Genomic DNA, 16890 nt, shown 5'->3' with positions numbered 1-16890 from the left:
GAAAGAGGCAGCAGGGATCAAGCAATTGGGGTGCCAGGGCTAGGAACTGCCAAGCCTAGAGGGGCCGGGGCTAGGAACTGCCAGGGTTTGGCACAAGCCCTGCCACCTTGATCCCACCGCCATCCACCCAACCCTGCGCCCCCAGGTCTTTGCAGGGCGGGGCACCGCTGGGAGCTGGCAGGAGGCCCGGGCGGCATGGGGAGGGGGGACGCCGCTGTTGCCCCGGGGCTGAGCGCCTGCTTCTCTCAGATCCGGTTTGTTTCGTTTTCGTTTCCCGGAAGGATCAGACCAGCGACCACACACTGCTGTGTCTGCGCTCGCGAGTGGGGGACCAGGCAGCCCGGGGCGGAGGGAAGGGATCGCTCCCCAGCTGGCTGAGTGGGGGGGAACTGGGGGAAGCCTGCTTGAGGAGCAGCGGGAGCGGAGCCCCCCAGGGCCGGAGCTGCACCTCCCACCTCCACCTGCAATGCAGGTAAGAGCTGAGCCACATCGCTGCTGCAACAGCCACTCACCTCCCCGTGCACTCCCCCTCCCCGCAGCCTTCCTTCCCCCAGTCCCCACAAGCACCCCCTGCCGGCTTCCTTCCCGACCCCATCCCCTCAGACAGCCCTGCTAACTCACCCCCCTCCCCAGCAATATTCCTCCCTTCAATTCAAACACTTCTAGCAACCTTCCTCATACACCCTCGCTAGAAGTCTCTGCCCCCTCAGTATAGCTCTCCCCCCAAATCCCCAAGCTCTCCTAGCCCCCCTACTCTGCCCCCCACCCCCAGACACTTACAGTCTTGCTGAGGCTTCAGATCTTGAAACATTCTGATCCTCCTTGCTCTGTATAAGCCTGTAATTAACAAACACTGGAATTCCCCTTCCTTCCTTCCTTCGGGACAGTTCATAAGGGGAAGGAGGCAAAGCGGGCTAGATCATGCTTCGGTATATAGAGCGTGGACCAATATACCAGCATTAGGCAGAGAATAATTTTTTGTAATACCTCCCCCATAATTTTACAAGATCACCTTAATTTAGAGCTGCTGGAATACTCTATGATTTAGGTTGTGTTTCAAGGTAAGTTTTATGAAGTCTGCAGCAAGCCTCCATAGACCCCTTGAAGAGAACCCATGAGAACTAAGGAAATGAAGGAGCCTTATGCACTCTAAAAAGGAGAAAATAAATGGAATAATTAAGGCTGCTTTTCTGGTCTCCCAAGAATACTTGCAAATTGGCAGAATATCAGCCACCTGGATTTTTTTTTCAAAAGGGTAAATCTAGCTGCAATATAGTTGAGCAAGGGGAGAAAAAAACCCAAAGTTGGAAAGTGTCTTTCCAGAAGAGAAACACATAATTTACCCTGCTAATCTTTCACTTTTATTTTTCCTGTAGCCTGTTGCTTAGAATGAATCTGAAACATGCCTCATGTTGCTGTAAAAAGTGTTACAAGTTCATGCTGGATTGTCTCCTAGTAAATAGAGCTTTTTTTGTTTTGTTTTATTTTAAAAGCAGATAAACAATACTACTGCTAATAAAGCTAATAACAGACTTGCTGAAAGAAGTGCAGAGATTAATTTTGGAAGGATCTTCCTGGTTTGGACACAATTAACACTAGACATTAAAGACATTGTCCACATAAAGTATGAGACTTCCTAGTTCCATAATACACAACCACTCCATAAATGGAAATGGTGCATCTTCTACTGCAGTTATAAATTGTTGCTCAAATGTAATGGTGTGGCTACCTTGGGCCATGTTATGAAGACATTAAGACCAGGAGAGATCATAAAATATAAAAGATTAGGGTTGGAAGAGATCTCAGGAGGTCATCTAGTCCAACCCCCTGCTCACAGCAGGACCATCCCAGCCAGGGCTATGCCAAGTCAGGTCTTAAAAACCTCTAAGGAAGGAGATTCCACCACCTCCCTAGGTAACCCATTCCAGTGCTTCACCACCCTCCTAGTGAAATAGTGTTTCCTAATATCCAACCTAGACCTCCCCCACTGCAACTTGAGATCATTGCTCCTTGTTCTGTCAGCTACCACCGCCGAGAACAGCTGAGCTCCATTCTCTTTGGAACCCCCCTTCAGGTAGTGTCCATTCATCCAATCCATACTTTTTTAACTTGCTGGCAAGAATATTATGGGAGACCATATAAAAGCTTTGCTAAAGTCAAGATATATCACATTCACTGCTTTTCCCATATCCATGCCTGACCACAATCAGGTTCGTCAGGCATGACTTGCCCTTGGTGAATCCATGTTGACTGTTCCTGATCACCTTCCTCTCTTCCAAGTACTTCAAAATGGATTCCTTGAGGACCTGATCCATGATTTTTCCAGGGACTGAGGTGAGGCTGACCTGTCTGTAGTTCCCCAGGTTCTTCTTCTTCCCTTTTTCAAAGATGGGCACTACATTTGCCTTTTTCCAATTGTCAGGACCTCCCCTGCTCACCATGAATTTTCAAAGACAATGGCCAATGGCTCTGCAATCACCTCAGCCAATTCCCTCAGCACCCTTGGATGCATTAGATCTGGACCCATGGACTTGTGCATGTCCAGCTTTTCTAAATAGTCCTTAACCTGTTCTTTCATCACTGAGGGCTGCTCACCTCCTCCCCACACTGTATTGCCCAGGACAGCAGTTTGGGAGCTGACCTTGTCTGTGAAGACTGAGGGGAAAAAAATACATTGAGTACTTCAGCTTTTTCCACATCTGTCACTAGGTTGCCTCCCCCATTCAATAAGGGTCCCACACTTTCCCTGACCTTTTTCTTGTTGCTAACATACCTGTAGAAACCCTTCTTGTTACCCTTCACATCCTTTGCCAGCTGCTACTTCAGTTGCGTTTTGGCCTTCCTGATTACACCCCTGCATGCTGGAGCAATATTTGTATACTCATCCCTAGTCATATATCCAAGTTTCCACTTCATGTAAGCCTCCTTTTTGTGTTTAAGCTCACTGAAGATTTCTCTGTTAAGCCAAGCTGGTCAACTGCCATATTTGCTATTCTTTCTGCACATCGGGATGTTTTGTTCCTGCGCCCTCAATAAGGCTTCTTTAAAAATACAGCCAGCTTTCCTGGACTCCTTTCCCCCTCAGATTAGCCTCCTAAGGTATCCTGCCCATCAGTTCCCTAAGGGAATCAAAGTCTGCTTTTCTGAAGTCCAGGGTCTGTATTTTGCTGCTCTCCTTTCTTCCTTTTGTGGGGATCCTGAACTCAACCATCTCATGGTCACTGGCTCCAGGCCCCAGCACGCCAAGCGCGTGCTTGGGGCGGCATGCCGCGGGGGGCGCTCCGCCGGTTGCCCTCCCGGGACCAGCGGACCCTCCGCAGGCACGCCTGAGGAGGTCCACCGGAGCCGCGGGACCGGCGACTGCCAGAGCGCCCCCCGCGGCGTGCCGCCATGCTTGGAGCGGCGAAATTGCTAGAGCCGCCCCTGGTCACTGCTGCCCAGGTTGCCACCACTTCTACTTCCCCTACCGATTCTTCCCTGTTTGTAAGCAGCAGGTCAGGAGGAGAATGGCCCTGTGCCTGTAGATAAGAATATTCACATTGCCAGTAGCCCCTCCCATGAATGCACCATTCATTCTGGCTGATACCAGGTTCACATCTTTAGGCTCAACTAGAGTGACACATACTGATTGTGCGAAGGAACTGCCTGCGGCTGAGGATCCTTGCTTTAGAGTCTGGATGCTCCTTGGTAGCTTGGAAAGGTGAGAAAAGTGTATGGCCAACTTTTAAAAAAAGTGGCTGGTGGTTTTGCGTGCCTTAATTTGGAGCTGCTCAATTTGTGTATCTTTGCATCTGATTTTTGGAGGTGCTGAGCACCCCCAACTCCAAATGAAGTCACTGGGAACTGCAAGGGTGCGGCACCTCCACCACTCAGGCCCAAGCTGGGCTCCCAGAAATTAAGGTGCCCAGAATCAGTGGCTGGTTTAGAAAATTTGGCTAAATCTTTTTGCAGGGTGGGTAGTAAAGTTCCCAGGGAGTGAAATCTTTTCCAGTGTAAAGTCAGCTCAGCAATTGGTTAGAATCACATTACTGGGATTCAAAGGGGGAGGGGAAAAGACTACTTCCTTGCACATTTCACAATATAAATTGGATTGGATGCATAAGCCCATTACTCCTCATGCTACTTTTTATGGACATGAGAACAATTGATCAGTCCTCTTAATCTTCAAATATGTGAAGACCTGTTATCAGTTTCCCCCCGTCCCTCCTTTTCTCAAGGCTAAAGTTGCTCAGTAACCTTTTCTCATAGGTCAAGCTTTCTAAACCTCTGGACTCTCTCCCATTTGTCCACATCTTGAAGTGAGGCACCCAGAACTGGACATAGTACTCCAGCTGAGATCTCAACAGTGCCAAATAGAGCAGGACAATTACCTCCACTGTCTTACATATGATATAATACACCTGAGAAGGATATTAGGCTTTTTTGCAACTGCACCACATTTTTGACTTGCATTAAATTTGTGATCCACTATAACCTAGCAGGTTATCTCCAATTTTGGGATTGTGCATTTGATTTTTCCTTCCTAAGTGGAGTACTTTGCACTTGTCTTAGTTGAATTTCAGATGGTTGATTTCAGACTGGTTCTCCAGTTTGTCAAGGTTGCTTTGAATTCTAATCCTCTCCTCTAAAGTGTTAGCAACCCCTCCCAGCTTGGTGTCATCTGCAAAATTTTTATGCACACTCTAGACTCCATTATCTAGGTCATTAATGAAAATAATACTGGACCAGGACAGACCTCTGCAGTGCCCCACTGAGAGTAGTTATCAGTCCCTCCAGCTTGACAGCAAACCACTATCTAGAGTATGGTCTTTTGACCAATTTTGCACCCACTTTAAGTTCGTTCATCTAGATGACATTGCCCCTAGTTTGTCTATGAAGATGTCATGGGAGACTAGCAAAAGCATTACTAAAGATCAGGATCTCAGGTCTACAACTTCCCCCCATCCACAAGGCCAATAAAACATGTTCTGGATTAACAGGAGTGACAGACTGGGTTTGGGATGATATCCCTCCCCCCCCCCCCCCCCGAGCCAATTGGCAGGGACCCTCTTCATGATCCCCCTCCCCTCTTCAGCACTGAACAAGGATTATCCATTAGAATCAGTTATGCATACCCCATATAATCAATTCCCAGGGGATACAGAGGGAACTCTTACAGCAGATGGATGGTCTGGGGGTTATGGTATTAAATCCTATTCTCCACAGGTCCAGGTTAATTCCAGGCTTTGCCACAGCCCCCTTGTGGGACCTTGGGAAAGTCACCGTTAGGCAGCACCTTTGAGGATCTAGGCCTTAGTCTGGCAATGTGTGAGACGAGTTCCCCCATCTAAGTGGGGGTAGCCCTACCTCACAGGATGTTGGAAGGATAAACCCATTAAAGAACGTGAGGTGCTTGAACACTATGGTAAATAAGGCCATACAAGGGTGGGAGCTGCCATTTATGCTGAAGTTGACGAGGGAGGTAGAGGGAATACAGCTAATAAATGGCTGCCATTGCCATGGTATCCTGAGCATCTCACAGTCATTAACAGAATTAACCTTCAGCCACCCGAGTGAGGTAGGGAAATATTAGCTCTGGTTTTTTTGTTTTTTTTTTGGTTGGTTTTTTTTTGGAGGCACAAGGTAGATTAAGTGACCTGCCTACGAGCGCTCAAGCAGCCTGCTGCTGGGCTAGGAATTGAACTTGGGCCAGCACCCTATTCACTAGGCCAGAGGGGTCTCAAACTGGGGGTTGGGACCCCTCAGGAGGTCCCAAGGTCATTACATGGGGGGTTGTGAGCGGTCAACTTCCACCCCAAACCCTGCTTGCCTCCAGCATTTATAATGGTGTTAAATATATTGAAAAGGGTGTTTAATTTATTTGGGGGGGGGTGTCGCACTCAGAGGCTTGCGATGCGAAAGGGGTCACCAGTAAAAAAAAAAAGTTTGAGACCCACTGCACTAGGCCATCCTTCCTAGATATATAGCTCCTTCCATCCCACAGATCAATTCCTCCATCTCTGGACTGTGAGCATGGTGTGCTTAAGAAGTATAGAGCCAATGTTAAAGTTTAGGGAGAAATTAGGGAGAGGGTGCAATTGCCCCAGTGACTTTTGGTCAGTACATGAGGGTTAAAAATCCTTCCCTAGCCTGCTCTTGCAGCAAGTGAGGGGGAATCTGACCACCACAGACAGTTAGCACTTCTGCTTTATGTCTTGGGCGTAAGATGGCACTTCCAGGAACACAGCACTGATTCAGGACTGACTCAGAGGAGAGTACCCTAAACTGAATCAGCACTGGTTCCTGCAGTGGATTTTCCCTGATAGTGTCCCCTCCACCTACCATACCAGGCTCAAGTTTGCTGAGTTTTTGAGGAGAGGTTACAAGAGGATACCTGCATTAAACAGAATAATGTTACTGTTTGAGACTGCTTTAAAAAATATCCATGCTTGGGTCCAGCAGCAGGGTACTTACAGCTGGTGCTGTTCTTTGTCAGTTGACGTGTTAACCTCTTTCCCCCAGGGTGAAGTGACAGTCAGTTCTTCTGTGAGCCCTGTAACAGCAGTTTCCTTACCACTGCAATCACAATCCAGGTGTGCAGCCTTCTCGCAGCCAATCAGTGAAGGAGAAATCTTCAAATTACCAGGCAGGCTCAGTGAGTAGATGGTGCCTTGTTTAATGGCCTACAAATTAACATAACTGAGGAGGTATTTTATAAAGCACTGTGCAAAAGCTACAGCCCACTACATAGGACACCAGCATAATCTGACTTCTGGATCTTCAGTACTGAAGACCTCTACCCCTGGAGCTAAAGGAGTAACTCCATTAACAAATAGCACTAGTAGGCTGTTATGCTCCAGCTGACCAGTCACTAGAAGGGGGAATAGTACACACTGTGCTCATATTGGTTTCACAAACATTAGTTACCTTAGAAGCGGGTAAGTCATCGTCATTTCACAAGTGGGGAAACTGAGGCACAGAACAGTGAAGTGACTTTTCCCAAGAAATGGGACTCTTAAGTCAGTTCCTGCTGCCTTGATTTCCTTCCTCACATCCCTATGTCCCTGACCTTTCCAGGACCCAGGCGTGCAAACTCTACCTTACCTTTTATGTGCCTGTGTATGAGGACAAAAGGGAGTAACACTGACCCAGAGGGTTACATGAAATCTGAGTTAGGCACCTTTTCTTACTGTCTGTACAGAACCTAGGGTAATGGGACCAGGATGTCAGCTGGAGCTATAGGTTCTAATGTCATGTAAATAAGTTGGTCTAATGCCAGTCACTGCTCTCACCAGGGTGTGAGGATGCAGTAATGGCTGTCACGTGCTTTGGGAGGAGATAGGACTAGTTATACTCAGAGGCTGGGATTTTCAAACAGGCCTCAGAATTAGGCAAACAACTCCTATTGTAACTGTGCACATAGTTCCTAGTCCTCTGAGAATCTGAGCCAGTGATGTTAGGAGGAGTAAGTGGATGATACCAGAGCCAAACGTTATCCATCAAGCTCATCTGTACTGCATTTTCTCTCTCAGGGGTTTGTTCTGATTTACTGTAATTGGAAAGTAGTTCCTTTAGAAGGGAAGTTTGATGCTGGACAAGATCAGTGTCTCGTCCCACCCCTGTTCTCACTGGGGCTTTATTTCAGAGATTGTTCTTGCTTGGTTTCAGGAATCCAGCCCTCACTGTGGAGCAAGGATGATGTGATTCACTGGCTAAGATGGGCTGAGAAAGAATATTCACTCCGGCAAACAGACGAAAGCAAGTTTGAAATGAACGGAAAAGCCCTTTGCATTCTCACCAAGGAGGATTTCAGATACAGGGCTCCTAGTTCAGGTCAGAGGAAACAGTAGTCTTTTGTAATGACACTGCTGAATGTGCTGTACAGTGCGGTCCACAGGATAGGGCACTGGGTTGGGATTCTGAAAAACCTGGCTTCAGTTCATCCCTCTGCTACTGACTTGCTGTGTGACCTAGGGCAAGTCATTTCCCCACTCACCTGTGGTCTGATTAGACTGTCAACCTTTCAGAGGAGGGATAATTTCACAATGTGTCTGTACAGAATCTAGTACCATGGCACCCTGCTCTGGTGGGAGGGATAGCTTAGTGGTTTGAGCATTGGCCTGCTAAACTGAGGGTTGTGAGTTCAATCCTTGATGGGGCCATTTAGGGATCTGGGGCAAAAATCTGTCAGAGACAGTACTTGGTCCTGCTGTGAAGGCAGGGGACTGGATTTGATGACTTTTCAAGGTCCCTTCCAGTTCTATGGGATAGACATATCTCCATATATTATTTGGGGCCTCTTGGTAATGCAGATAAGGACAGTAACAAAGTATCAAAATCCTGCCCAGTCTTGTTTCGATGCCCTGAGGAAAGGGGGAAGAAACAAAATCACAATGCAGAGAGCATCCCTACCAAGCCTCTCTCACCCATCTAGGCCATAGCTAGGCAGGATTACAGGAACTGCCAAATTAGATTAGACCAGTGATCCATATAGTCCAGTTTCCTACCTCTGGAAGTGTCCCATATGGAATGCTTCAGAGACAGGTTTAAGAACACTGCAGTGGGGAACCTGCCTATGAAGAAAGTTTCTTCCTGACCCATCTGTAGAGATTGGTGTATGCCCTGAAGCATAAGCATCTCTTTTACCATCTAAGAACTCTGGATGTTCTCATTCATACAAATGTCAGTTGCGTTTTGAATCCTGCCTTGTGTTCTCACACACTGTCAAGCTGTCCTTCAATGGCTTAAGAGCATGAGTACCAAGGGCAGATGGTTAAGAACCAGGCCCCCAACCTGGTTTTGAGTTCTAGAGTTAAATTTCACCAACCAATCAAGTGTAAGCACCTTATGTGCCAGAGCAGTCTTAACATGGAACAACAGACAGTCCCCTCATTTTCTCCCATCTGTTTTGCCACCCAGGGAGTGGTGAAAGTAACTGAGGACACTTACTGATATGGGGACAGGGAGGGGAGCAGCTCTGTCCCCCAGAAGGGGCAGGGCCTTAGACAGAAGGAGCAGGGCTGGGGGGTCAGCATCCCCCAGCCAGCCCTTCCAGGCTACCTAGCCTGTGCCACCTGGGGCTCCTGTGTTGATTTAAAGGGCCCAGAGCTCTGGACGTCGCTGCTGCGGTAGTGGCGTCTGGAGCTTCAGGCCCTTTTAAAATCACCAGCCCCAGGGCAGCTGCTGTGCCCCTCGGCGTCCCTGCGATGGGGGGCAGGCAGCAACTTTAAAGCGCTGCCACAGGAAAGGACCATCCTTAAAGTGCTGTGGCAGCGCTTTAATGTTGCTACCCCTTCCCCCACCCCGTCGACAGCCTTGCTGACAGGGGAGGCAAAAGGGACAGGGAGGTAGGCAATACCTTTGCAATAGAGGATTCCTTACACCAAGGATCACAGCAATATTCAGGTTATTCCTAGTCAGAGGACTGCGGTAAGTGGCTGGATCTCTACTGTATTTTCTCTCAGGGGTTTTGTTCTGAGTTATGGTAATGTTAAAGTGGGTCCTTTAGAATGGAGTACAGTAGAGATCCAGCCACTTACGCCAGGTCAGTTGCACTTTAGAACTCGCACCAAAGACCATGCTTGCAGCCAGTCCTAGAATAAGCTAGCTAAAGACTTATTAACTAGGAAAAGGAAGCAAGAGAGTTATTTACGAGGTTAAGCAGGTGAACACACACAAATGAGTTCCAATCTTAAGATTCTAAAGGTAACAGAAGCTTTATAATAAGCAAGCTCTTGTTTAGGTCTAGAAAATGTTGCCCCTTAGAGCATTCAAACAGCATAGAGATCATTTCCTCCTGATCAGGGGTTTTTATTTCCTCCTTCCTTGGGCTCTGAGCTGCAAACTCAGCTGAGGGAGGAATTCACTTGCATGATTCATCTTCATGGGGTGGGCAGGGGAAGAGTAAACAAAGTCTTTTGTCCTTTTTAATGTTCCGCTCTAGTTCATCTGGTGTTATCGGGCCTTCCTTAGGGCTGGTCTACACTGGCCATTTACAGCACTGCAACTTTCTCACTCAGGGGTGGGAAAAATACCCCCCTGAGGGCAGCAAGTTTCAGCGCTGGTAGCTGCACCCCTGGTGGAGGTGGGTTTTTTTTATTATTAATTATTAAGAGCGCTGGGATGTGTGCCGCAACCACACAATCCATGTGAAAGCGCTGCCATGACAGCGCTTTAGCGTTGCCATTGTAGACTAGCCCTTATTGACCAGGGCAGTCTGTTGTAGACCAGCATTTCACACTAGTTAATGTCCCTCTCCAGTCTGATTTACAGAGATGTACAATACAATATGGGATACAGATGTTAAGTGAAATTAATGCATGCAGCAACTCACAAGCATTCCATAAACACATTTTTATAATTTAATACCCATTTTAATAATGCTAACACACAGGTGAGTCAGATTGATTCCAGCTGTGTATTTGTCAGTGTTTAGTTGGGATGTGGGGACCTTGCATGAGCTGACACCTGGTCTGCCAGCATCACACACAGGCCATACATAGTTCTCCTGCAGTTTTAGTTAGGTATAGTAAGTTTGTTTCCTATACTGAACTGCTGTGTAAAGTTGTAATGCACTGTTAAAAACAGCTGTTGTGTTCCACCCCAGAGGTGGCTGCAGTTTCAGTGGCAGGTGAACTGACCCTTTGTAATTTGTCTGTTAAAAGTTTGAGGTCCTTTGGGGTGCAAGGTCCTATGCAAGTGTGGGATATGCCTGTCAAGAAATACACAAGCGCGGAGGGAACAGATGGTGGACTGCTTGAATTCTGCTACTGCACATGGAGAAGACTTCATAATTATTTGCCTTACGGTAGCACCAGAGGCTCACACCCAGCTCAGAGCCACTGTGCCTAGTGCATTGTACCTGCACATAGGAAGAGACTGTCCCTGCTCCAAAGAGATTACAGTGTAATGAAACAAGACTGACAAAGGCATCAGCCCCATTTTGCAGATGGGGAACTAAGGCAGAGAGCCATCAAGTGACTGGTCCAAGGACACTGAGTCTAGAAGATCTGAGACTTTGGTGAAATTCTATGCCCTTAGCACATCATGTTACACAGGAAGTCAAACAGCCCCTTCTGGCCTTAAAAATCTATCCCTTGATGGTATCTGCGTCTAGTCTAGTGCCTTATCTACAAGAGTCCCTTAAACCGTGATGGACTGGGCAGCAGCTAGGCACATGGCTAGAGACCACATGACAGCAGAGGATGTGTGTCAGCTTTCCATGCCCATTTCACTGCGCAGGGTACCCCTTGCCCAGGCAGACTGCTGTGATTAAACACATTTCAGACCCTACTAATCCAGATGCACCCAACTGTCTTTCCTTTCCCCACAGGTGATGTTTTGTATGAGTTACTCCACTACATTAAGACCCAGAGAAGAGCCCTGGTGTGCAGCCCTTTATTTAACTCACCCTTTAGGGAGGCAAAACACATGCAGATCCAGAGCCATCCGGAAGGTACCGTGCCTATTTAGGAGCCTTCAGTGGGTGTGGGAGGTGGGTGTGGGGTTCATCAAGGAAACAAGCCTGTCAGCTCTCTCATTTGCATGTTTACATTTTTGTCTGAGGGAGGGCAAGACCTAGTGGGCCGAGCACAGGAATGGGGACAGGGAGTCCCCAATTCTAATCCCAGCTCTGATAGACTGCAGCCATCAGCAAGTCACCTGGGGGTGACAGTTTCAGCCATGGCCTCTAATTTTGAGTTGCCTCAGTTTTTGGAAGCCCAGCTTTTAGATGCCTTATATGATGTTTTGTCCTAGCCTGATCTGACATTCTTCACCTTCCCTTCCTGGCTTCCTCTGATGACTCACTATCTACCCTCCTCCTAGCCAGTGGCTCCCTACCATCACCTCAGTGCCCTTTCAGTTCCTCACTGCTTCCTTCTGCAACAGTTCCCCTCCCTTAGGATGGCCCAATAGACTCCATTCTCCACTTGCATGCACTGAAGTCAGCGTTACACTAACATCAGTGCCAGGAGAACCTTGTCCATCATCCACCTGGAGCAGACATGGGGCATGGACTTTGCCCAGAAGTCCATCCTAGCCAGTCTGTGCTCCATATCATACTGGTAAATTGTTCTCATAGGGTCATCCTGGAAATACTGTAACAAACAAGGATGCGTTGGGTTTCCTTGCAGGTGTGAAGTGCAGGTTAGAAGTTTCCCCAGCTGCCGTCCCCTCGTTGTCAACGAGCTGTCTGAGCCATGCAGAACAGCCCAGGTCTCCTAGCAAAGCTTCCTGTAGAGTGGAGCCACTTAACCTCTCTCATCACAGCCCAGAAGTCAGCTACAGGGCAGAGATCATCTGTTCTTTTCCCAATACACTGCCAGCCCCAGTCGATGGAAAAATTGCAGGTGAGTGAGTATTAATTTTTAAAGCCTCGTGTCTGAGTCAGACTGGCTCTCAGCATTGAAAGCAGCACTGCCTGAAAAAATAAGATGCCTGGGGATGTAAACAGTTTCCATCCAACAAGGGGCACACAAGAGGTTTCACTGGGAAATCTAGGTCTATGCTTCCCAAAACTCAGTGGTGAGTCCAGTGAGAGCAGCCAATTTAGAGCTGCAAGGATGATTTGAGACTATCACCATTACTGTATACAGTTAGAGATGGGTCCTGTTAGGTGTCCTTGCCCACACAGATGACAAGAACAAAAGGTAAGATCTCTTGGAGAGAGCACAGTGTGTGGGGCTCATTTGCCTCCTGCTGCCCTACTCCGAGAGCAGAAATGACAACTGTATTTGTCCAGTGCCATGCCTTTGGGTGAATCATTACAGTAGGGGTTGAACCCAGAACCTCTGGTTTTAAGAGCATGAGTCTACTGCCAGCATTAAAAGGACCAGCTCTGTTAGCCAAGTTAGCAGGTTCAACCTCAGTACATGACCCAGCCACCACTAAAAAGGGACAGAGTGCTACACAGTGTGTGAGGGTTAGACAGTCTCCCTGGCCGGGGAAGCTTATCCCATGCTTCTGAGGTCCAGAGCAATGAGTCTGTTCCTCAGTTTCCCTATCTGTAAAATGTGATGAACAATAACTACTTCCTTTGTAAAGTGCTTTGAGATCTAATGTAAAGCACTATATAAGAGGGAGGTATTAATAAACACTGTCTGCTGATTGGCTATAGACTGTGTGGACACTTCCTAGCTTAAAACTGTCAATGTTTTCTTCTGTTAACATGCAGACTGCAGGTTACTCTGGGATTATGTCTATCAGCTCCTCTCTGACAGCCGGTATGAGCCATACATCAAGTGGGAAGATAAAGAAGCCAAGATTTTCCGGGTTGTTGATCCTAATGGACTTGCCAGGCTCTGGGGAAATCATAAGGTAAGTCTGAGACTAAGTTGGTCATTCCTTAACTCTCAAGTACCAGGTCTTACCTGTCCCCACGTTAAAGGGGAAGTGCCTCACCTCCTTTTAGAGCCTGATCCTATGGGGTGTTTTGTACTGAAATGTCTTTTCTTCTTACAGAACCGGGTGAACATGACTTATGAGAAGATGTCGAGAGCTTTAAGACATTACTACAAACTCAACATTATCAAAAAGGAACCGGGACAGAAGCTGTTATTTAGGTCAGGGATTCTCAACATTGTTCTTTCTGAGCTCCCTCCCCCAACATGCTATAAAAAGTCCAAGGCCCACCTGTGCCACAACTGTTTTTCTGCAAACAAGAGCCAGGGCAAGTGCCTGGGGCCCCACAAAAGCTATGTTGCTTAGGCTTTGGCTTCAGCCTTGGGTGGCAGGGCTCACCTGTAGTGGGGGTTTGGCTTTCTACCCTGAGCCCCAGCAAGTCTAATGCTGGCCCTGCTTGGTGGACCCTCTGAAACCTCCTTGTGGCCCCCCCATGGGGCTCCAGACCCCTGGTTGAGAACCACTGATTTAGGTGACATAAGTCAGACAGCTAAAATGACCCTATATAAAGGGATGTTACTAGTTAATGGGAAAATTGCTCCGCTGCCTTCATCTATTCTGTGCACTGAGTGCTCTTCATGTCCTTAGATCTAAAACTTCCTCAAAAAAGTTAGAGCCAAATTCTCATCTCAGTTACATTGATGCATATCCAGAGTAATTGCACTGGAGTAAATGGAATTGCTCTAGATGGACACTGCTGTTAACTGAAATGAGAATCCGGCCCAAAGCCTGACTTCCACCCTTATGCACACACAGTTCCCGCTAAAGCTGCACACATGTTTCTGAGAGCAGAAGTTGGCCTTCAGGCCGAGTTAAACACAGGGGGTGGTTTTGGTTTTGCAAAGCCTCAGTTGTGAGCTCTTCTCTGCAAAGCCAAAAGCTAGGTCCTGTTTTACAGGAGTCTAAGGGCTGGGATTAGAGGTTCTGATTTGGATCTATAGACTAGTCTCATGGGCAGGGCCGGCTCCAACTTTTTTGCCACCCCAAGCAAAAAAAGAAGAGCGCTGCCCCACCGTACCCCCACCCCCCCCGCGAGCGCTGCGCTGCTGACCCCCCCCCAGTGCGGCCAAAACCCATTCCCCCCTCCTAGCGCCATGCGCCAGAAGCCCTGCCCACCTCCGAGCACCGCGCCCCCGCCCTCCTTCCGAGCGCTGCGCTGCCCCAAGCCCCCGCCCCCCCTCTGAGTGCCGCACCACCTCCCCCCCTGAGCACCATGCCACCCGAAGCCCTGCCCCCCGAGCGCCGCACTGCCCAAGTGGCACGCCACCTGAAGCCCCGCCCCCGAGCACCGCACTGCCCAAGTGGCATGCCGCCTGAAGCTCCGCCCCTGAGCGCTGCGCTGCCGAACCAAAAAACCCCCCTCCAGCACTGCCCCGATGAACCAAAAAAAATCCCCAAGCGCCGCCCTGCCCCAAGGTGCCGCCCCAAGCACGTGCTTGGTCAACTGGTGCCTGGAGCCAGCCCTGCTCATCCTGCCTGAACTCCCTCAGCTCCTGAGGAATACATGAGGGTAATGAGTATCTTGCAGAATCAGGCACCTTGTAAGTTGCCCAGCATCTTCTGAGAACTGCTCCATTCCCTGCTCTCTTAAGGACTGATTCAGAACCCACTGAAGTCGCTGCAAAGACTCCAGTTGACTTCAACGGGCTCTGGATCAGGCCCCTCTTGAGCGCACAGGGAATTTTGGCTGCTCTCGATCTAGTGATGCCAATTCCAAAGTGTTTTTTATTCCAGATTTCTGAAGAGTCATGGGGAGATACTACATGACAAATCAAGCAAACTAGAGCAGCTGGAGAGTGAGGAGCAGGAAGGACTGGATTTTAAGGAGGACACACTGGAGGTCTCACCCTAGGAAATCTGCAGCATGGTGTCTAATGTGGGAACATGCTATGCTATAGACAAGCTTTGATGCCACTGTGAAGAAATCAGGATGCCTTGTGCTCTTACAAGAGGCCAACTTTTTCTTATTGGCTGCAAGTTAAGGGCTTCAATACATATTCTAGTCAAAGACTATGCCATCCAGGGACCATTAGCAGCAAAGGTCATGCACAGAAATGGTTCTCCAGTCCTATGTAATCAGAGATCAATCTGTGGTCTGGCCTTTTGCTTGGTTGTTTTTTCTTCATAGGTTCTCTTTGTTCTGTTTTATTTTTAAATGATCAAATTTGATACATTATGGACAATGCTCATTCTTTGAGTCTCAAAACTAGTCCTTTTCTTGATGGCCCTCAAATCACCAAAGACATCCCCATTCAGCAAAGCACTTAAGCACATGCTTGAGTGCTGTCATTAATAGGGATGATCTTACGTGCTTGCCTGAATCAGGGTCTTTGTCCCTGATGCAGCAACAGACTGGCATGCATGTCTAACTTTAAGCATGTGATAGTCCCACTGACTTCACTAGAGCTTCTCACATGCTAAAGTTGGACGGGTGTACCTTGCCGAATCAGGGCTCGAGTGAAGATTTGTGTAGACTGACGGAGTTCTTTAAGCTGCATATTTAATTAATTTCACTCTATTACTACTACATTTATGATTAGCAGGCCATGAAAAAATGTGACATTACAGGAATGAACGACAGGAACACTTGAGAATTACAGATCGGCTAGCTGTTTCACTGGCATAAGTGAGAAGAAGTAGGCTTGATAACTGCGGGAGGATTCAGAGATGCATGTTGCAAAAATTGAGGGGTTATTTGGAACTGGGGTTTTGATCTGGTACATTAGAGAAGTGGGCCAGACATTAATTTCAGATTTGGACCAGAACTTCCCAAATTTTGGGGGATTGGAATCTGAGTTTTTGGTTTGTTTATCTCTTAAAAGAATGGATCAGATCCTCACCTGGTGTAAATTAAATTGCTATAGGTCCAGTGGAGTGATGCTGATTTACACTAGCTGAGCATTTGGGCCAAAGTGTTTTTTACACAGTTTGACAGCAAGAGAGGTTCTCATGTTAGATGTCCATGCAATTAGTTCAAACATTGCCCTGCAGTATTTTTGACAGAGACACTGCAACTCTGCATTAAGATCCTGGAAGTGAAACTGACTAATCTGATTCCAGTGTCCAAGATGAGTCATATGCAGAACCCAAACAAACAGCAAAAGCCAATTTAGGTTTTACAAGTTCATTCCTTTTTTAATAATCTCAGGTATTACTAGTAACAGGTAAGGACATAAGTCCTCTTAAAACCACACGCACGTATCTATAAAAATATAAATGGATATTGTCAAATTTTCTTCTTGTTGAGGGAATAAACACCAATGATTGATTTGCTTCACTCCATTTACTGGTGGTGACTGAATGATGAGAGATTAAGAAGCCTGCAGATTTGTCAGTTTACTCACAGAACAGGTACAGTGTAGGAGCAATTAAAGTTTGCTACCACTGCCACCATCTCAACTTTAGCGGGTCTATCGGTGTTTAAGTTAAAAATCAGTGTACAAAATAAGGTGAAATCAATGGGATCCCTGCCCTGGATTTCAGTGGCAGCAAGATTAGGCCCTACATAAT

At 47.5% G+C, this 16890-nt stretch overlaps 1 protein-coding gene across 2 annotated transcripts; it reads left to right on the top strand.

Annotated features, from left to right (window-relative positions):
- The first annotated feature begins 362 nt into the window (after positions 1-362).
- ETV7 (ETS variant transcription factor 7) lies at positions 363-16634 on the top strand. 2 transcript variants are annotated; one of them, XM_045012635.1, is made up of 8 exons: positions 363-472; positions 6502-6634; positions 7648-7812; positions 11312-11434; positions 12114-12329; positions 13154-13296; positions 13441-13541; positions 15115-16634. In XM_045012635.1, the coding sequence occupies exons 1-8, from the start codon at positions 467-469 to the stop codon at positions 15230-15232; spliced, it is 1005 nt and encodes a 334-aa protein (XP_044868570.1). In that variant the 5' UTR covers positions 363-466; the 3' UTR covers positions 15233-16634. The 2 variants fall into 2 exon arrangements, with proteins under 2 accessions (XP_044868570.1, XP_044868571.1); XM_045012636.1 differs by lacking the exon at positions 363-472 and having other exon boundaries at positions 6556-6572.
- The last annotated feature ends 256 nt before the right edge of the window (positions 16635-16890 follow it).

The sequence above is a fragment of the Mauremys mutica genome, chromosome 4 (genome assembly GCF_020497125.1).
Source record: "Mauremys mutica isolate MM-2020 ecotype Southern chromosome 4, ASM2049712v1, whole genome shotgun sequence".
Taxonomy (NCBI): Eukaryota; Metazoa; Chordata; order Testudines; family Geoemydidae; genus Mauremys; species Mauremys mutica.
This window is presented reverse-complemented; position numbering and strand designations above follow the sequence as displayed.